We start from the raw sequence: 21887 nt of genomic DNA on the forward strand, positions 1-21887 counted from the left end.
AGTATTTTTAAGTCTTTTCAACAATTTTTTTTTCATATAAGTTGTCAAAATATATATTTAATTAAATGTTGAAATATTAAAAGTATACTCATATTGACTATTATTATTTTGTGGTTTTTTAACGTAAGCTTTCAAAATATTTATTTAATTAAATATGAAAAGATTAAAAATATATTTATATTTTTTATTATTATTATTTGATTGACGGTTAGATGGAATATGTTATTGTTAAGTACTTTAAACTTAGTGCTTTGTATTTATGTTAATTGTATAATGATACAAGTAATTGCAATTGTCAAATCTTTAATATTTTGTTTGAATTATTAGTAAATTCCTCGAAATATTACATAAATGCAAAACTCAACCTTGCCATGTAAAGCGGTTTTATATCTTTCTCCAGTAAACATTTTTTTATATTTGTCTCCAGTAAACATGTTTGCACGCCAAAATGGTTTCCTACTATTGTCCATTGACTTGCTTGAATGGAATACGTATGTCTTCAACAAATAGGTGTTTTCTTTAGATCCAAGAAACACATTATAACTGGTTTAATAGTCGGGGATCGGTAGTAGAAATATTTTTCCAAATTTAGATTTATTAAAATTGAATATATATGTGGCTACAAATGTAGCAACATAATTTTTTTATTAAGATTATATTATATATATTATTTTTATTCTAGATTTATAAAAAAGAGAAAATTTTGGTGGTTTATCATCAGGACCATATGAAGAGGCAGGACAAAGATTTAAATGGAGAGCAATGTAGAGACCATAATTTAAGTAACTGCTATGTTTGGACAATAATATTTAAATTTCTCTGATTTATATGGAAAGACTTTTCTTAATTTCTACTTTATCAATTTCTTTATATAAATCTTATATCAAATAGTATATTCATTGATAATGTATTTAATTAATTTTAAATATAAATTAATTAATGATTTTTTTAATAAGTTTTCAAATTTAATAGAAATTACATTTTAAAACAAATATAAATTTAAAAAATAATTTGTTAATTTAATAAATTATTGGTATTTATATTATAGGTTTTAATTATTATTTTTATTATTTTTATTGTCAGTCATCTATATCTATATATATATAATTATTAATTTAATTATGTTTAAATTAGGTGTAATCTAATTCATAGATGAAATAGTTCTTTTTCAAGTTTAATTTTAATCAATTTGACAGAGATTTTTAAAAACTTGAGTTTAAATTGTTTAATCTAAATTGTTTAATTTGCATAATTTCATTGTTCGAGGGATTTTAGCTATTTCATCTATAAATTAGACTACATCTTTAAATTCACCACAAGAACCAACTAATATACAACACTAATTATATATAATTTAGGTTTCCAATTCTTTTTCTACTTTGAAAATAACACTTATAAATTAAAAATTATATATAATTTTCAAATACAAAATTATAAATTTTGCATTGATAATTCTGAGATACAACATTATTAACACACCGACATTAAATGTTTGTCCATATACAATCATTTCTTCAAAATCTTGAAAAATTAAATGAGTAGAAGCTCTCCTCAATACGTGGAATGTTTAGGGCCTACATGATTTCAGTAATGTTTAAGATAAAACCAAGATATATTTTTCCATGATTTAAGCTTTTGTGGTAGCACCTAATTAGTTTGTTTGTGAAGTGTTAGTCTTAAAACTTTTATATATATATATATAATTTATTTAAAAAATAAATATAATCTCTTAAACAAATTTACTCATTTATTATCTTTTATTTTAATTTAATTTAATTGTATTTAAAATAAAGGGCAAAGACTACCTCTATAGAACATGTTCGTTATGAATTATTATTATTTTTTTGTTAATTGTAAAAGATAAATTAATAATCTAAAACTCAAATATTCACGGAAAATAAGACTTGGCTCTCACAAATCATTAAATGTTCACCCAATATAATCATGATTAACACAATTTAAACGTGAAATGTTAACAATTGTACTTGTATGAAAGCGTTGTTCGTGGCTACAAACCAACAGTATAGGAGTCAACTTAGATGACAAAGCATGAGTCATATAATTCGAGACGACCAGAAGGATTTCAAAGTTGTGCGCACGCCTTCTGTATCGATTTCCCCGAGGAAAGTTGTCAAAGATGTCCAAGGGTTACAGTACGAAAAGGCCAGCAATCACTAAAAGAATTTGAACACAACTTTTTCTTAAAATCAAGTTAGTTACGTGACGTTTTCGGGTGTTTTTCCCCTTCCACATTTGACTACTACATAAATAGGTCGTCTCATAGGGTATGCATTTTTGGAAGTGTTAGGTTACGTGGTTGGACCTAGCCTAATCTTTTTGGAAGTGTTAGGTTACGTGGTTGGACCTAGCCTAATTAGCTTAATTTCGGTAGCATTTTTATAAAATTTTGTGGAAATTTTTGGAAAATTTAATTTACAGTTTTTAAACATCAAAATTTTAGTTGACACCTGATTTTTGAAAGTGGAGAATCTTTAAAAACAAGATTCAAGATTCAAAGATTGTTAGTATCCAATTTAAAAAAAAAAAAAAAAAAAATTCGGCAATTTTTAAAAGTACAAGAGCCTCGGTAAACGATGCCACTTTTTCATTCTTTTCATTAATGTGTTCTGGTTGGAATTTCAGATTGAATTATTTGACCACCAAATACCCTGGTGACAGACCAGTCAAATCCCGGCCCCATAGGAATCCATTCTTTCTTAGTCTCGTGCGCTTATTTGTTACTATTGATTAACTAACCCCTTAAAAACAATATAACCCTTATTTATTACTAAATATGTATTGGGTTCAAATGCCATTCGAGTCATTGGTTATTGGCTGGACTGATGGCGCATCTTGCACATTTTACATTTCTGGTGGCCATGATGATTGCAGTAGGTCTGGCAGCCGACGATCCCCAGTCCACACTAGCGGGCCAAGGTTGCAGCAACACAGAGACATATACTTATGTTAACGTCACAGCGTTTTAGCAAAATCAGAAGGCTGTCTTTTCATCCCTCAACTCAAATCTCTCCTCAGAGGGCTTCGCTACTTCAAATAAATATGGCAAAACGGATGATGTGCGTCGGAAGTACTTAACCACCAACGAGTGCTTGGAATGCGTAATGGAAGCGGAAACTCATGTAAAGGCATATTGCCCCAAATCTAATGGTGGTCGGGTTCATCTGGATGGTTGTTTCTTCCGCTATGAGAATACTAGTTTTTACGGTCAGGATGTCGACCCTGGGGCTTCCCATCTCTGTGGCTCCACAAATGACACCGATCCGCAGACGTTCTCTCAGAGAGCCACTGCCTTATCCGGGAACCTCATAGAAAACGCTTATGCAAATAACGGTTATGCGACTGGATCCATTGATGGCTCCCTATATGGTGTCACTCAGTGTTGGCCCACCCTTACAACCAGTAGTTGCCAAGGATGCCTGATAGAAGCTCAGAATGAACTACTAACCTGTCTTCCCAATCGTGAATCTCGGGGTCTCGAGGCGGGCTGTTTCATGCGCTACTCAACTTACTCGTTTTTCAAGGATAACCTGACTTCGCGTATGAGCTTTCTAGATCTGCTGCGACTATTTGTTGTTTGATTCTGATATAACATCTATCTTGATTGCTTTGTTTTAATTCGAAACGCAGCATTGGCTAATCTGACACCGTCGTCGGGGAAATCGTCATCGAAACTAGTGCCTATACTATTGGGATGCATTGGCTGAGCGGCGTTTGTTGGAGTACTACACATCTACATGTGGACACTTACTTAGAGCATGGGACTACATGCAAGATTCCTTCTGCATGATTTACTACCTGATTTGCTCCTTCTTTAACTCCGCAACTGGCTAGTTCTTCTGCATGATTTACTCCCTGATTTGCTCCTCCTTTAACTCTGCAACTGGCTACTTTTTCTCCATGATTTGCTCCCTGATTTGCTTCGCAACTGGCTAGTTCTCTCCGGAACTTGTTGTAGGTGTTGAGTCCTCTCGTTGATCACCACTATGGTGCATTACCTTGGGATCTTCACCTAGTAATGCTATATTGTGAGGATTGTAACCTATTTTCTAATATATCATTATTTTGTTCTTTCGATTTTCTTTTAGTGTTTTTGCTCTGCAAAGCTATGTGTTCAACATTTAATAGCTAGATTCATCTGTGCAGCTTTTCTAACACATTTACATGGTATTAGAGCCCACAGGTTGCTAGATAAAAGGTGCACCAGTACTTTATTTTGAAGGAATTATAGCTTGGAGATTGAAGATCGACAAAAAAATGGAGTTTCCCAAAGCATCGATCCTAACACCGTACAACTCTCATGAATGAAAGGACCAAATGGCTCGATACCTTCGTCAAAAAAGGTTGTACAGGATTACCATGGCTGCAGAAGTGGAACCCACTTCATCCATAAAGAAATCCAAGTACCTCAACCGCATGGATGAGTCACACGGATCCATATGCATGTGCATCTCCCCAGAGTTGCAGTTTCATCTATCTGCCTGCAATACTCCCAATGAAATTTGGAAAAAGGTCGAAGAACTCTACGGGAAACAGGATGAGATGAAAGGACATCTGCTTGAAGTGGAGCTGCTGTCATTGGATCCATGGAACTATGATAGAATTCAAGACTTCTTCACCAAACATAATGATCTATTGCTGCAACTCAAGGGTTGTGGAATTGACAAATCCAAGGAAGTCGCCAAGTTCTCTCTATTATGTCAAAGCTCAAACCGGAATACTCTGTCTTTGTGTCTACATTTCATTCAGTAAGGCTCGCAACAGGTAAATCCTACACTATGCCTTCTCTCAAAGAGTTCATGGAGTTCCTTACTTTTGAGCAAGATAAACTAATTGGCATGGGGAAAATCAAACCTCCAAAAGCACATGCAGTTGTTGTGCATGATGGCAGTCACAATAAAAATTACAGATCTGATTCAAATCAGAAAAATCAGCAGCAAAAAGACAAAGGAAAAGCGCATTCCCATCCAAAGAAGAAAGGGTACACCAAGCCCTTCAATGACTCCTCCGGCTCGAGAAATGAGAAAGGGAAGAAAGGAAACAAATGCACCTACTGTCAAAGAGGATTCTATCCAGAATCCTCTTGCATGAAGAAACAAATTGACCAAATGGCAGAAATCCTTCAGAAGCACAACCTTGGGGACCACATCCCTCACGACGCCAAGAAGAAAACTGAGGATCCACCACACGGGAAAGGTAACAATTTTCATGCTTTAGTTGCAATTAATTCTTCCCCTGATGCATGGATTATAGATTCTGGTGCATCACATCATATGGCTGCTGCAAAGGAAGTCTATTCCTCTTTGGATGTATGCAAAGGACCTCCCATCCTTATGGGAGATGACTCACCTATTGAGGTCACCGGAAAAGGTAGAGTGGAACTTTTACACGGAAGCTTTGAAGATGTGCTTCATGTTCCAAAACTTTCGGTAAACCTGGTTTTAGTTTATCGAATCACTCATTTCGGCACCGGAAAGAGAGTGGAATTCACTCCAGATGCAATGAACATATATGACCTACTTAGCAGCTCCAAAATTGCAACCAGTGAGGTAAACAATGGAGCCAGACTGTATACATTTTCTGAATTTATTGAATCTGAATCCTCCTTATTGCTTACACATGCTGATGATAGTAGTAGGCTTTGGCACGAGAGGTTTGGTCACTTAAATTACAGGTATATGCAGTAGCTAAGCAAGCATGAGATAATGGAAGGCTTGCCAAATATCAATTTCTCCAAAGGAGTTTGTGAAGGGTGTGTCCTTGGAAAACATCCTAGAGAAAAGTTTGACACCTGCAAGACTCACAGAACATCCTCTCCTCTAGATCTAATCGATAGTCATATCATGGGGCCTTTTCCTCATCCTTCCATCAACAAAGCAAGGTATGTGCTTACATTTATTGATGATTTCTCACGGTTTACTTGGGTGTATCTTCTCAGGGACAAATCTGAAGTTTTTGCGCACTTTGAAGATTTCAAAGCACTAGTTGAGACACAGTCAAAGAGAAAGATCAAAGCCCTCCGTACAGACAATGGGGGCGGAATATGTTAACACAACACTTCAGAACCTTTGCCTTGAGTCTGGTATACAGTTGCAGTACACAGTTCCACACACTCCACAACAGAACAAAGTTGCTGAGAGAAAGAACCGATCTCTCAAAGAGATGGCTTCTTGCATGTTGCATTCTAAGTCACTGCCTCATAAGCTATGGGCTGAAGAACTTAATTGTGCTAACTACATCCAAAACAGATCTCATCATAGGTCTATCAAGGATCAAACTCCCTTTGAGGCTTGGAGCGGCACTAAACCAAAGGTCACCCATTTCCAAGTTTCGGCTCCCGAGCATGGGCCAGGATCCCCTATGAAAAGAGTAATGCTCTTGATCCACATAGCATTGAGTGCATCTTTGTTGGATACCCTGATGGTGTGAAGGAATACCGACTCTTGATTTCCTCTACGGACAAGCTCATCATTGAGCGAAGTGTCAAATTTGAGGAAAGTCTCTCGCATGCACCTCAATTGCCGCATGCAGACACCTTTTATCTACCTCATGTCTGGGATGATGGCTCAGTACACTCAGATGCAGATACAGAGCATGCAAATGCCGCAATAGAGCATGCAAATGTAGAGACAAAGTCTTGAAATACAGATCTAGTGCATGCATATGATGATCCACATCCAAGCTCGGATCGGGCTTCCAGCAGTGAATCAACTTCCCTTGTCATAAATTAGAGAACAAGGAGCTTATGTGAGATATATGCACAAGACCACCCAGCTGCTAGAAATGGTCTTGTGGGGGATAATTCTAATCCGCAGAGGACTAGCCCAAAGTTTATTGAGCCTCCTCTTGCCCTCACTGCCACTGAACCAACACCATCCTGGCATTGTCATTTGGTTCATTCTTCTGATCTGCAGTCCTATGCTGAGGCTGCTAGGCATGCATCTTGGGAGTCCGCCATGGAGGAGGAGTATAACTCCCTCCTCGAGAACTAGACCTGGGATCTGGTCCCCCTTCCTTCAAGAAGGAAACTTGTCCAATGCAAATGGGTCTACAGGACCAAGAGTGTTATAGATGGGCAAATCACCAGACATAAAGCTAGGCTAGCAGCCAAAGGTTTCCAGCAAGTGGATGGCATTGATTATGATGAGACCTTTGCTCTAGTAGCAAAGATGGATTCCATACACCTTGCACTTGCCATTGCGGCTGCCCAGGGATGGGAAGTACATAAGATGGATGTGAAGAATTCCTTTCTTCACGGAGACCTATCTGAGGAGATCTACATGGAGTAGCCATATGGTTTCATTCGGGATTCATCTTTAGTCGACAGACTGAAGAAATCTCTCTACAGACTTAAGCAGGCCCCGAGAGCTTGGTACGCGAAGATGGATTCTTTTCTCTTATCACAAAACTTTGAAAGATGTAAGTCTGATCCGAATGTTTATATGCTCAAGACACATGATTCTCTTCTTATCTTAGTTTTGTATGTGGATGATCTCCTGATCATCGGCAGCTCGACTTTAGCCGTTGCTGCAGTCAAGAGGGCCTTGCATGATAGGTTCTTGATGATGGACATGGGTCCATTACACTTCTTTCTCGGTCTTGAGATCAGCCAGGATGCCACATGCATCAAACTCTCTTAGGCTAAGCATGCATGGGATCTCCTCGAGAGATTTCACATGACTAACTGCAAGCCAGCTGTTATAGACATTTTTGTGCCCTACAAATCCAAGCATGAAATGTCCATAAACCAAGGGCTCCTAAGTCCCTGAAAGTGTTGTTCTAACCCCTAAAGGAACAAGGTCAACAGATTACAACTTCTCCCAGAAGTTCTCCATGAAAAACTACTCAAAATTGGTCAAAACAGGATCATTGCAGCTGCTCCACTGGCTAGGTGCGTTGCATCTCACCCAAATGCACTGTGAGGGTGCGTTTCATTTCAAAACTCCCTTCTGTGGGGTGCGATGGGCGAGAAATGACAAATGGCAGTGTCATGCTGCGAGGTGGAGAGGCAATGGAAGCTTCCAGAATCTTCTCCTCTGACACTTGCCTCACTGAATTCGACCAAGGATGAGTAAGAGGCCCTCAGTCTCCAAGTGGAAGCAAGAACTGACAGAGAGAAGACACTAATCAAATCACAAGTTGACTTATCCTCCTTACAAATATCTATATATGGATCCCTCATCCCAGAGATCTAGAGGCTGGAATTTTGCATATTGTAAGGAATTGTTGTTGGTTTCTAGAGACAAACATTAGACTGTTGGGTGATCTATGCTTTGTTTGAGGTGAAGAGGGGCTTCTTTGCTGGGAGGTTGATGCTGGGTTGGAACCACTGGTTGTAACTCCTCCTGGATCTTTTCTTGTTTATCAATAAAAGCTATTTGAGTTCTCCTCCATGCTTTTGTATCATTGATGCTTGTTACATTTGTATGGTCAATTTAAATATGATCCTAAGTTGTTTATGAATATAGATCCATGTCTTTGTATAGTGCTATGCTTCTGTGATCTTACAGGTACTTTATGAAGCTGGGTGTGCTGGTGAGCAGGTAGCTGGAGACTATCAAAGAAGAGAGGGATCGAATCAAAGGATTAGCGCAAGACACAGGTTGGTTCTTTCTATTCCTCTCTATCTATAATTCATAAAGGAAATACAAAAGTAGCTTTTCTCTGTTTGTTTCTAATGTAGTTGTCACACCTTAGTGGGATAGAGCAGTTCTAAATAGACACTTTTCCCTGTAACAAAATGGTGACTCCACTCGGGACATAATTAGTTTGTTTGTTTATTATTCTTTGTTGTTTGTTTCATAAACTTATAAGTAGCATTCGAACTGCATTTGCCATAACAAATGCAAAGTAGATAACTGCTGCTTCAATCCATTCACTGGATCTGTTTATGATTTAAATAACTGATTCACAAACTATCTGATTTTCCTTGTGATAGCTCTTAGATCCTCCTTAGATCTACCCTTGATTGTTGCATTACTGATTGCTTTTTACTCGGCCAAAAACCAAGGACTGAACTGCAAACTGTGACCCGGAACCCAGACAGAGTCTCATTTCTGGCCCAACGCAGGTACTGTTCAGAGATTCTGAATTTCAACGCATTTCCCAAAGGGACAACCTGCACTTCATTTCAGATTCTTTGTGTTACAGGTGCACCGATCAGACTAGCTCTGTGCAGCTATGGTTCCTGTGCTTCATTCTTTCCAGTTCTATCCCTTAATTTTGCTACCTGTGATCAGTATATGTCTGTTTGAAACCCCTTTTCCTTGCTGTTATTCCGCCTCCTTTGTACAAAAGAATTGTAGATGTTTTTGTGTGTTTGTTGAGTCGTTTACAGTTTTCCTTTGCAAAAGTAGCATAGTCGTACTGTCGTCCTTTGATTTGAATTTGTCGCAAGTGTCGATTTCGATCATAGGAGAAAGTTTGATTGTTGTTGATGGTCGATTATCCTGTTACTATTGCCTTTGGTCTGAATTTGTAATTTTCTAAGTTTGAAGAACGAGTGTTCATTTCAAAATCGTAAGGTGTCGTAATCATCTCTATTTTTGATTTCGAAAAAGAGCTTGTTTATATTTTTCGCTTGAAAAGAAATTCAGATTTGTACATCAACTTTCTTTTTAGCATCAATACTAAGAAAGTCGAAAACAAATACATGCATGTGCATTTGCATATAGACAGTCTGTTTGGTTTGATTTAGAAAAGTGCATTTAAAGTGTGCTCTTTGCTCTTTGTGAAAAGATTATGTCTTTCTTTTCCCTAGTAGCTAGGATTTTCATTGCACAAAAGAGATAAAAAGTTTGTTTATCATCTTTAGATTGCATTTTAGGAATTACATCTACATCTCGTGGTGAACCCGAAAGGAAAACTTCATAAACAAGATCAACTTAAAATAAATTCAATGAATCTAACAATTCTTTGAAACTTAACGCACAACATTTAGAGGTCTAGGCTAGAGACGTATTCCGACGTCATAAAGCCTGGTAACTGTTGTCCTCACTGATGGTTGGGTGATTCCTCCACCTTGAGAAGATAAGTTCCAGTATGGACTTTTGCTCCCACATACCGTCGAGTATATTTTGGGAGACCCCTACAGGCTTAAATCCTTTATCCATAGGAAGCCGTTTCTGCTGCCCTATCGATCGCAATGCACTGAACACAGCATTCGGGAAGATTAACTGTCATACCGTAAAAATGATTCTGCAGTTTTGCGATTGGTTTGGTACTCCCTCTACCTAGACCTCCAGAGCAGTCCCTTTCATTCCTTTTCAGACTCCTTAAAGGAAAAGGTCCATCTGAGCACTTGTCACTTCAGCCTCATTAAAAATCGAAGGCGACTAGAGTCATCTTTTGTTTTTTCTCGACTCTTAAAAACTGAAAAAACAAGTCGTGTCAAAGCGTCTAAAAATTTACTTTAAACGAAATATTCATTACCCCTTTCCTACATTGATCTTGGGTTGAGAAAATGGAGTCCACCAACTAAGGAATTCCCCTTGGAGGAAATCCTAGTCCCTTCTCCTCTTAGGGAGATGTTGGTGCACCACATATGGCCACATTTTCGCTTCCAGGACTGACAATTGGTTTGCTTGTATGGCTCTTCTAAACCTTTGTCGTTCAGAACACCACTATTCCTGAATAATCGAATCAGCAATTAGACGAGTCTAGAGTTACCCACCAACCTTCTACTTCCTCTAATTTTTCCTCTCCTCCTTCCTCTTCGCTTGATGGGGCTGGTAAAGCCAAAAGTCAAGTTCCTAAGGAGAAGAAGGAAAAGAAGAAGAAAGAGAAGAAGAAGAGGGAGCCAAAAGCAAATGGGGGAAAACGAGTGTCGTCTAATGAAAATCCACACACTGCACCGACCAGGCCTAAATCGCCATGTGTCATTTGCAAAGGAGACCACTTTCACAGAGATTTTCCTTGCATCCCTCGGATCTTAAGGGACTGGTCTCCTCGTTTGCACAACCCGGTGTCGTCAACCTCTGTTGATCATGTTGAAAACACACCGTCAACTAGTGAAAGTGAAGCCCCAGGACAAAAAGGAAAATATAGATTTCCTTGTAAACTGTGCGAAGGCGATCGTACCGTCCGTTGTCCCTTCTTAGACGAAGTTAAAAGAGTTTTGGATGATCGTCTGGTTTCACCGTTACGACTTCCTCCTGGATATAAAAAACACTTGCCGATTCCGTCACTAGTTGAAAATCCGGCTAACCCGCTCAGGTGGTCGGCCGAAGCATCTGTCATTGAAGATGAACCATCTGAATCCATACCAGAAGAAAGTCAAAAGGTCGAGGCGGCAGTTGACCCGGTCTTGCCTTCAGAGGTTCCATCTTCAGATGATACAATCACTGAAGAGAACAAGGATGACACCGTCCAAATTATTTTCATAAGCACAGACTCCAACGAACATGGGGGCAATTTACCCGTTCCTTTACCGCAGGAAGGAAGTTCATCAGAGTCGTACCCGACCGTCTATTCGGTCCCACCTCCAAGCAACCTAGTTGTCTCCTTCGACTGGAATCAACTAGGCAGACCCCGTTTACCAGCTAGTGTACCATTTCGAATTATTGTTCAAATATATAGAATGGTTATGGCTGGTACCATCATCGATGAGGGGGCTTCTGTGAGTATCCTTTCCTCAACTGCTTGGAAAGCGCTTGGTTCACCATCGCTTTTGCCTGAAATGAGAAATCTGACAGGCTTTGATAAAGGAACCAGTCGACCGTTAGGGATCCTTCCCGATGTGCCCATAACATTGAGAGGGAAAACCGTTCACATTAACGTAATGGTAGTTCAAGGGCCCCTGGATTACAATCTACTCCTTGGCCGACACTATATTTATTGCATGGGAGCAATTGTCTCCTCACTCTTTAGAGTAATGTGTTTTCCGCACGAAGGAAGAGTGGTCAAGCTCGTGCACCAGCTTTCATTTCCTGGATCATACAGAGCAAATAGTCATATACCATCCCTGAATGGTCTTTTCACGCAAGAAATGTCTCAATCTCCAGTCGGTCCTCCCGATGAGCGCGAGTGATTCGGAGGGATATGAATGAAACCCAGGGGGCATGCACCCTGGTCTACTTCGGCAGGAAAACTTCGGGTATAGGGTAGGTTTCCACAGGAGAATATGACTAGTTTGTACCCCCGTCTGTGATTGGAAGAGGGGTTATTCTAGAACAAGATTCTCTTGTCAAAGTTATGTGAGTTGGTGGGCATCACCACTCACCTTTGTTTATTTCGGTAGACATCGCCAGAGAAGTGTTTTGTTTACGTCGTGAATAGAGCAATCTTTGGGTAACCTGTAAGAGGTAGGCCTCTCTCGGTAAAACAAATGTTTTAACGGACTAAAGAAGGGGTAACCTTGAAACTCTGTTTTATACCTGGGGGCATGCAAACCTTTTGGAATGCAAGCGAAGAGCGACTATTTATTTTTAAATTTTTAGGACCTCTAACCCTTTAAACTCGTAGGATTGGTCGTTTCCTAACTTGCATAAAGAAAGGATGTGGGGCAAATCTCTAAAAGTTGTCGTTTTTATATGAGACATTCTTATCACAAGACTGGATTAATCGAGCAGTGTTACCACAAGGTTCAAGCTCATTAAAAAATAAACCTGCATCGAGCAGTTTTAGCACATAGTTCAAGCTCGTTAAAAAATAAACATAAGACATGAACAAATGTTTCCACCCGCGTTTAAGCTCATTAAAAAATGAACTATTCCCCGGTAAATAACCATCGTGAATGTAGTACTTCAGCCATTAAAGCCTTGGTCGTGTTTGCACCGTTACCTCCACTTTTTCATTGGCCGATCATTCACCTCCATTTGATTGTTTACCTATTTTGAGGAGCAGCTGCGAAGAGTGATTTCACTAGCCATCCTTGTGACATTGCTGTGATTGGAAAATTCCAAACCTTACCTGGAATCAGTTGCTACCCATTTTATCACTCGTTCCTCAAGAGACGAGTCTCCTTTAAGCTCTTTTCAACTAACTCGTAAAATATGAAAAGATTGTCAAGCCATTAGCCTCTCCAGCTCGTTAAAGGGACAGGAAGTGCTATCCCTCCTCGAGATTTTAATCTTTTTGGACCTGAGGGATTATTACACAAAAAGATCGAGCGCTTGTTTTGTTCGGCTCGTTAAAACTATCGAAAATTCATCCCTTCTATATTATTTTATACTTTTTCGGACTTAAGGGATTAGATGATGAAAAAGGAATTTTGGAGTTACCTTTACGTTCCTTTTCAGACTCTCTAAAATTGAAAAGGACCGAGTTATCTTTGTCGTTAAACTCGTTAAAAAGATTAATAGCGAAAAACTTGTCTTTAGACAAGAACGAGTTTCACTATCGCTAGGCTCGTTAAAACATAGCGATGGGTTTGCTCGAAGGGAAAATTATAGAACAAGCATATGTTATCCTCCTCAAGCTTGACAAAAATAAAGAGGTACTGGTCAACAATGACTAGGGAAAAATTGGGAAGAAAACTCAAAGAAACTTTGTTGGTAGCAAGTCGCTCTTGAACATGACACTTCCACTCCGTGTCCGAGTCGGGTTGGGTTGTTTCATTCACCGGTCACATCACCATGGTCATGCCATACCATTCACATTTGGGGTTAATGCTACCAATCCATCACATCAATGTCGCCGATATGTTCAAGAGAAGTCATCCAGAGAAGTCACCTGTGTCTCACCCACTACCATACATTATACTCCATTCTTTCATGACCGCCACCCTGAACCTTATATCACCAGATCGTTTTCACCTCCATCAAAATCATTTGCTCCGTTCCGTGTCATTGATGTGGGATTCATTAAGGCCCTCCTATGACGGATCACTTCTTGTCGACATCAGCTCATTATCCAAGAAGTTGATCTAGGAACACCCCATTCAGTACTTTGAAGCTTGCATGCCTCAATGGCAAGTTTCTCACTTCGGCGACAGGTTTACATCAATGGCCTTCGATCGAAAGATTTTGGGTGGTGTTCGACGCCAAGTCCTTTATTCACACCACGTGAATTGTACTGCAGTACCTTGAGGGTCATTATCATTATCGGTGATTCCTCTCGCGCTTGTTAACAGTTTACATCATTGAGTGGTAATCAAGCGATGTCTTTCCATGTTCGACTTTAGAACATTTCTCACATGGATCGACTTGTACTTCGAGTGAAGATCAGACGAGATTGAAGACCCCGGATCTAGTTTCATCCATCCGGGCTGCAATATATATTCAGGGAAATAAAGACATTAAATGTACAGCATTGCAGGAGAGATAATCGTCCTACCAAAAGGATGATGGCTCTATCAGAATCATCAGTCTACACTCAGACGGTTGTCTGTCCTATGTACATGAAAATGAATTTATAAAGCTGAGCATGGGAATGCCCGCCTCAGCTAGATCATGAAAATATTATGAAGATAATGTATTGTATTGTATCTTATTACAGGTCTCCTCCCAACATTGAAAGAACTTTGGATCCTCATAATAAAGCATTTCACCCGACACCAAAAGGTTAACGGCTTCATACTTTAGGGGGCAACTGTTATAGACATTTTTGTGCCCTACAACTCCAAGCATGAAAAGTCCATAAACCAAGGGCTCATAAGTCCCTAAAAGTGTTGTTCTAACCCCTAAAGGAACAAGGTCAACAGATTACATCTTCTCCCAGAAGTTCTCCATGAAAAACTACTCAAAATTGGTCAAAACAGGATCATTGCAGCTGCTCCACTGGCTAGGTGCGTTGCATCTCACCCAAATGCACTGTGAGGGTGCGTTGCATTTCAAAACTCCCTTCTGTGGGGTGCGATGGGTGAGAAATGACAAATGGCAGTGTCATTCCACGAGGTGGAGAGGCAATAGAAGCTTCCAGAATCTTCTCCTGTGACACTTGCCTCACTGAATTCGACCAAGGATGAGTAAGAGGCCCTTAGTCTCCAAGTGGAAGCAAGAACTGACAGAGAGAAGACACTAGTCAAATCAGAAGCTGACTCATCCTCCTTACAGATATCTATAGATGGATCCCTCATCCCAGAGATCCAGAGGCTGGAATTTTGCATATTGTAAGGAATTGTTGTTGGTTTCTAGAGACAAACATCAGACTGTTGGGTGATCTATGCTTTGTTTGAGGTGAAGAGGGGCTTCTTTGCTGGGAGGTTGATGCTGGGTCAGAACCACAGGTTGTAACTCCTCCTGGATCTTTTCTTGTTTATCAATAAAAGTTATTTGAGTTCTCCTCCATGCTTTTGTATCATTGATGCTTGTTACATTTGTATGGTCAATTTATGAATATAGATCCATGTCTTTGTATAGTGTTATGCTTCTGTGATCTTACAGGTACTTTGTGAAGCTGGGCGTGCTGGTGAGCAGGTAGCTGGAGACTATCAAAGAAGAGGGGGATCGAATCAAAGGATTAGCGCAAGACACAGGTTGGTTCTTTCTATTCCTCTCTATCTATAATTCATAAAGGAAATACAAAAGTAGTTTTTCTCTGTTTGTTTCTAAGGTAGCTGTCACACCTTAGTGGGATAGAGCAGTTCTAAATAAACACTTTTCCCTGTAACACCAGCACTGACTCCTTTTCTGTTTGGGGTTCGCCTTGAGGATGGAGGTGACACTCCATTAGTTGACAGTACTCTCTACTAACAGCTAGTGGGGAGCTTATTGTACCTCACCCAATCTAGAGCAGATCTCTTATATGCAGTAGGGGCAGTTTCTAGATACATGTAGGAGCCGCATGAGCTACACTGGAATGCTGCCAAGCACATCCTCCGATATTTGCAGGGCACCATAACCTTCGAGATTCACTATGCAGTAGGCACTGCATTGAATCTCCTTGGCTTCACTAATCTTGATTGGGTAGGCGACAACATTGATCGCAAGTCCACCTCCAGATATTCGCTCAGTGTAGGGTCTGGCTCTATCTGTTGGTCGAGCAAGAAGCAGGGTGCTATTGCTCTATCTTCAGCTGAGGCCGAGTACAGAGGAGTAGTCAATATCACCATTCAGGCTTTGTGGCTACAACACTTCCTCACTGAGTTGGGCATCCAGTTCCACCAGCCCATTGTCATCTGGTGTGATAGCCAAAGCACTCTCAAATTTTGCAGGGATCTAGTACAGCGGCAGCGGACGAAGCACATAGAGATCCATATGCACTACATCAGAGACTTAGTACATGATCGGGTCATTGATTTGCAATTCTATCCTTCAGTAGAATATACTGCAGACATCTTCACCAAGACATTCACTAAGCAGAAGTTTCACTCTCTGCGTGATCGTCTTGAAGTGAAGGACACTGTTGCTTAGCAACTGTCTTATCTTCCTCTTTTCTTTTGATTACATTGTATTTTGAGGGGGGGTTTTTCCCACAAGGTTTTCCCTCTTTCCTCAATTTTAGTACAACTTGCACTGTATTTTGGGTGACCTTTGGCCTTAGTTTCCAGGGCCCATTTTCTATTTTTTCCCCATAGTGATGTTCAGGGGGGTTGTTGGAGTACTACACACCTACATGTGGACACTTACTTACAGATTGGGACTACATGCAAGATTCCTTCTGCATGATTTACTCCCTGATTTTCTCCTTCTTTAACTCCACAACTGGCTAGTTCTTCTGCATGATTTACTCCCCGATTTTCTCCTTCTTTAACTTTGCAACTGGATAGTTCTCTTTGGAACTTGTTGTAGGTGTTGAGTCCTCTCATTGATCACCGCTATGGTGCATTACCTTGGGATCTTCACCTAGTAATGCTATATTATGAGCATTGTAACCTATTTTCTAATGAATCATTCTTTCGTTCTTTCGATTTTCTTACAGTGTTTTTTCTCTACAAAGCTGTGTGTTCAACCTTTACTAGCTAGATTCATTTGTGTAGGTTTTCTAACACATTTACAACTTTGGTTGTGGTGATGTGCTTCATAATTTTCTATCGACGTATTAGACATCGCAAGAATAATGATAAAACAGGTGATTATACAGCTATTTCCCAAATTCTTCTGACTTCTTGGTTGTAATCGAACATTATGATAAAATTATTTTTATGATGCTCTGAGCAGATAATAATTTTGTTGTGAGGGAAAATTTCCAGCAATTTGTCTTTGATTACGAGGTTCTCAGACAAGCGACTCATGACTTTGATGAAAACAATATGCTCGATAAAGGAGGATTCGGTGAAGCTTATAAAGTATAATATTAAAAATGGTTTTGACAATTTTGTCTAAATATAAGCTGTATTTTCAGACTAACTCTAATGAATTAATCGATGAGCAGGGGATACTTTGTGATGGGACTGATATCGCAGTTAAGAAACTGAATGGATGGGAGAATACTCAAGCTGCAGAGGATTTTTTGATAGAAGTCAAGCTCCTGACCAACGTCTGTCACCGTAATCTTGTTCGTTTACTAGGATGTTTTATGCGTTCGCATGGCCGGTTGTTGGTATACGAGTTCATGTCAAATAACAGGCTTAACAAGCATTTGTTTGGTAGGTTTTTGTTGTTTATTTTTTCTACTATTCAAGTTTTTTTTAAAATTATCTATGCTCTTTCAATTATTGATGTGGAACCAAGGCTTTTATTGGAGATCCGTAGGAGAGATATGAAATGTTTTGAGTTGGGAAAATTGTTTAAATATTATAGTGGGTATAGCTAAAGGCCTTGCATATCTACACGAGGATTCCAATGTTCGAATTATACACAGAGATACCAAATGTGAAAATATACTTCTGGATGACAGACTCCATCCTAAAATAGCTGATTTCGAAATGGCTAGATTCTCTCCAGAAGGCGAAACCCATGTTTCTACCAGAGTCAGAGGAATAGTGTAAGATATGCAATTCATTTAAGTACTCATTAATGTCTCAAGTTGTACAAATTAGTTATTTATTGTTTCCAAATTTATTTTATGAGGCAGAGGCTACACTGCGCCTGAGTATGCCACCTATGGGCAATTAACAGAAAAAGCTGACATCTATAGTTATGGGGTCATGGTACTTGAGATCCTGAGTGGGAGAAAGTGCGTGGATGCAATATCGGATGCCTCTATCTAGTTAATATTGGAATGGGTGTGTCTCTAGTTTATTAGATAAGTTTAGTTACCACGATTATGATAAATAAGCTCATTTAAAACCATGTATTGAGAATTTTGCGGAATTGTTCAGGCTTGGAATCAATTTCAGAATGATCATGCTTTGGATATTGTTGAATCGTTATTAGAGGGGAACTACCCAAAAGATCAGGCGCTAAGAGTGATAAAAATTGTGCTTCTCTGCACTCAAGGCCAATGGGCACTGCGGCTAGCAATGTCAGAGGTTTTGTTGATGTTAACCAACCATTCAGAAGTTTCCGCTGAGCCAAAAGAATCAGCATTCATAAATTACGGTGCAGAGAGAAACACACATTTCACTTCCACAGTAAACTCAGATTCTGCATCTCACAGATTTATTACAGTGTCTTTGTTTCCTCATTAATTTAGACGCTGAGCCAAGACAAACAACTTTCATAAATCACGGTGCAGAGAGAACGGCCCATTTGACTCCCACAATAAACTCACGTTCTGCATCTCACAGATCTATGACAGTGTCTCTGTTTCCTCCTTAGTCTAACTAACAAGCTTAGTAGATGGAAGTGGCATGCCTATATATTTTACTAGTGGCATGCTTTAGCATGATATTCATGGCATTCTTTTCTATGAATCGGAGATGAGAATGTTTGATTTGAAGAAGGTGGGTATTATCTTCCTGTCTTATAGGTGGATGGTGAATAGTGGGATCAAGATAGGTACAAATTATTACTTGTCATTAAACATTGAAAAGAAGCGATTTTCGGAGAAAACTGTGTGATGAAAAGGTGAAACTTCTAACATTTCAGATGAACGCACTCATTATCAAGAAAAAGAAACAATAAACATAGTGTTAATCTATGTTGTGTTAATGTATGTTTATTGGTTTTTGATGAGACAAATTCTATGTTTATTACTTTTTGTCAATAACTATAAACTGAAAAAAAGAAGCGATTTTTGGAGAAAACTATATGATGAAAAGGTGAAACTTCTAACATTTCAAATGACCGCACCTGTTATCAAGAATAATAAACAATAAACATAGTGTTAATCTATGTTTATTGGTTTTTGATTAGAGAAGCTCTATGTTTATTATTTCTTGTCCGTGATGATGAGAGATGCTTCTTGTTCTTAATAATGGGAACTGATAGGAAAAGTTTTATGTTTATTACTTCTTGTACCTAATGATGGGAGAAGTTCACTCATAGTTTTCTTTTTCCAAAAATAACTTTTACACAATAAAATATACATAAGTTTATTGGATATACATCGAATATACATACCTGATATACCGATATCATAGCCAAAGATGGAGCCCCCAATCGCAGCAACCATGCATGCAAAAACAACATAGAACGTTACTCGGCCCTGGTATTGCTGTGCTCTTTCGTTTGATACTCCCGGTGCGTCTACACAACCCCCTGCCATCCTCTACTGAAAATGAAAATGAAGGTAGAGATGGAGGTGGGTTTAACCAAATCGTGACGGAGTTATATAATATCGATATTTAATCGACTGGTTGCTGACGTTCGATCACTTTCATCATGAGTTTGAACCTTTTCCAAATCCCCCACATGGGCGTGGATATTTTCAGAAAACTAAGGGCTGGAGACGTTCGTAGAGGGTGTATAGGTTCGCAAAGGGTGTGAGGTAGTTTTGCTAAAGATTTTAGTCCCTTTGACAGAGTTAATCAAGAATGAAACCTACAAAACACAGATAAACCAGACCCTGAACCTCACTGAAAATGAGGATTATGTTAACCTGTTTGATGACCAACTTGAACTTATATTTGGTCCAGATGTCAATGGAAAACCACTAGAAGGAGGAATACCACTTTTCTACATTAGCCTTAGCATCCATGACAAAGTCCTTCATAATGCAATGTTGGATTCTGGGGCCTCCCTCAACTTAATGCCCAAATCAGTAATGGAAAATATGAACCTAGACATTACAAGTCCTTACAAGGACTTATTTTCGTTTGCCTCAAGCCAAGTAAGTATCTGGGGTTGATTAAAGACCTGTGTGTTGCCTTAGTTCAATATCCTGCCAAGAGCATCCTTATGGATATTGTGGTTGTTGACATCCCACCGAAGTATGGCATGCTGTTATCCAGTTCATGGGGATCAAAACTTCAAGGATATCAACAACTTGACATGTTATATGCAACAATTTCTGTTTTTGGACAACCCAAGAAGTTGTACCAAGAAACCTTAAGGAAATACGTGGTGAGTAGCCAGGATCGACCTTAAAACTTTCCTATCTACTCTGTACATTCTGACATTGATTCTTTTATTTTGTATAATACTGATGAAACACAAGAAACTCTTTTAAAGAGTGTTGATATAGAACCAAAAGAAATTGCAGTTTCAAAACAAGAGGAAATGATCCAAACTTTAGAACTTTCCACTAAACAAAGTAGTCAAGATGAGGAAAAATTGGTGGAAACAGATGATGATAATTATGAACATGAGATATTGTGGCATCTTGAGATTGATGGGCTAGTCAATAATTTTGCAGCAGGAGCAGGAGTTTGGATATACAATCTGGAGAATGATTACTCAGAAGGCCTTGCATACAGACTAAATTTTAAATGTACTAACAATATGGCTGAGTATGAAGCACTAATTTTAGGTCTTAGATTAGTTAAGAAGATAGGAACTATAAGAGTTTCTGTCATGGGAGACTCTAAATTAGTGATAAAACAAATTAATGTTGTATATATGACCAAAGACCCTAGATTAAGTTGTTACAGAGGAACCATTGTAGAAATACTAAACACTTTCTTAGAAACCAAAGTTACCGTAATTCCTAGAAAGCATAATATGTAGGCTCATAGTTTCGTAATGTTTGCCAACACCTGCAAGTTACCCTTTCAGCCTAACTATTAGTACACTGCAGAAGTAAGGCATAGGCCTACAATTCCAGATAATTTGAAGAACTAGAAAATATTTGCTGATAACAAAACAAATAAACAACCTTTTGATCTCAGAATAAGAATTTGCAAATAGCAATATAGATACTAACACATCAATAGATTCTAACACTAAAGATAAAATAGAAGCAAATGAGATAGAAGGTGAAGAGATAGATAGATTTCATCCACTAAATTCACAAAATCAGATGTAGACAACCTAGAGCAAGTTGAGATTAATGAGATAATTAACGAAGGCACTGAAGTAATCAATCTCAAAGACAATTTCTTACCTAAAGGATTAACCCCTTTGGAAGACTTGTTTGATTCAAATGATATTCCTAGAAAGCCTAAAATGGAACCTTTGAAATCTGATATGGAGGAGTGTAATATAGGCACTGATGAAGATCCAAAATTGATCAAACTTTCTAAATCATTACCTCCCACTGAAAGAGTAAAATACATTGAATTATTAAAATAATTTCAGGATGTCTTTGCTTGGAGTTATGAGGACCTCAAATCCTATGACAGCAGCATCATACAACACACAATCCTTATAAAATAAAACCAAAAAACCTTTTAGACAAAAACTTAGAAGGATAAATCTTGTCCTATTACCTTCAATTCAAAAAGAAATCCAGAGAATGTATGATGCTAAACTAATTGCACCAATTAGATTTTCTGATTGGGTTTCGAACTTGATACCAACTAGGAAGAAAACTGGGGAGATCAGAATCTGTGTGGACCTTAGAAACCTCAAAAAAGTATCCCTTAAAGACAATTATCCTCTCCCCAAAATGCACCGTATTTTGCAAAGGGTAGTTGGATCAACCAGGATCTCATTATTGGATGGATTTTCGGGTTACAATCAAATCTTAGTTCATCCTGATGATCAATCCAAGACTGCCTTCACTAC

At 38.7% G+C, this 21887-nt stretch overlaps 1 protein-coding gene across 1 annotated transcript; it reads left to right on the top strand.

Annotated features, from left to right (window-relative positions):
- Positions 1 to 3122: 3122 nt before the first annotated feature.
- LOC149183110 (cysteine-rich receptor-like protein kinase 3) lies at positions 3123 to 18469 on the top strand. Its single transcript, XM_089414833.1, has 6 exons — positions 3123 to 3558; positions 17058 to 17185; positions 17272 to 17485; positions 17640 to 17823; positions 17914 to 17989; positions 18161 to 18469. The coding sequence occupies exons 1-6, from the start codon at positions 3123 to 3125 to the stop codon at positions 18467 to 18469; spliced, it is 1347 nt and encodes a 448-aa protein (XP_089270959.1).
- Positions 18470 to 21887: the final 3418 nt, after the last annotated feature.

This window comes from Pinus tabuliformis, chromosome 3_2, assembly GCF_031772625.1.
Source record: "Pinus tabuliformis cultivar Carrire ecotype Pingquan chromosome 3_2, CPIR1, whole genome shotgun sequence".
In the NCBI taxonomy this organism is placed as follows: Eukaryota; Viridiplantae; Streptophyta; class Pinopsida; order Pinales; family Pinaceae; genus Pinus; species Pinus tabuliformis.

Bases quoted from the DNA above. Each gene is read 5' to 3' on its own strand.
- LOC149183110 (XM_089414833.1), top strand. From the start codon at position 3,123: ATGGAAGCGGAAACTCATGTAAAGGCATATTGCCCCAAATCTAATGGT. The intron at 17,186-17,271 runs GTATAATATTAA...ATCGATGAGCAG, and splicing joins GATTCGGTGAAGCTTATAAA to GGGATACTTTGTGATGGGAC. The intron at 17,824-17,913 runs GTAAGATATGCA...TTTATGAGGCAG, and splicing joins ACCAGAGTCAGAGGAATAGT to AGGCTACACTGCGCCTGAGT.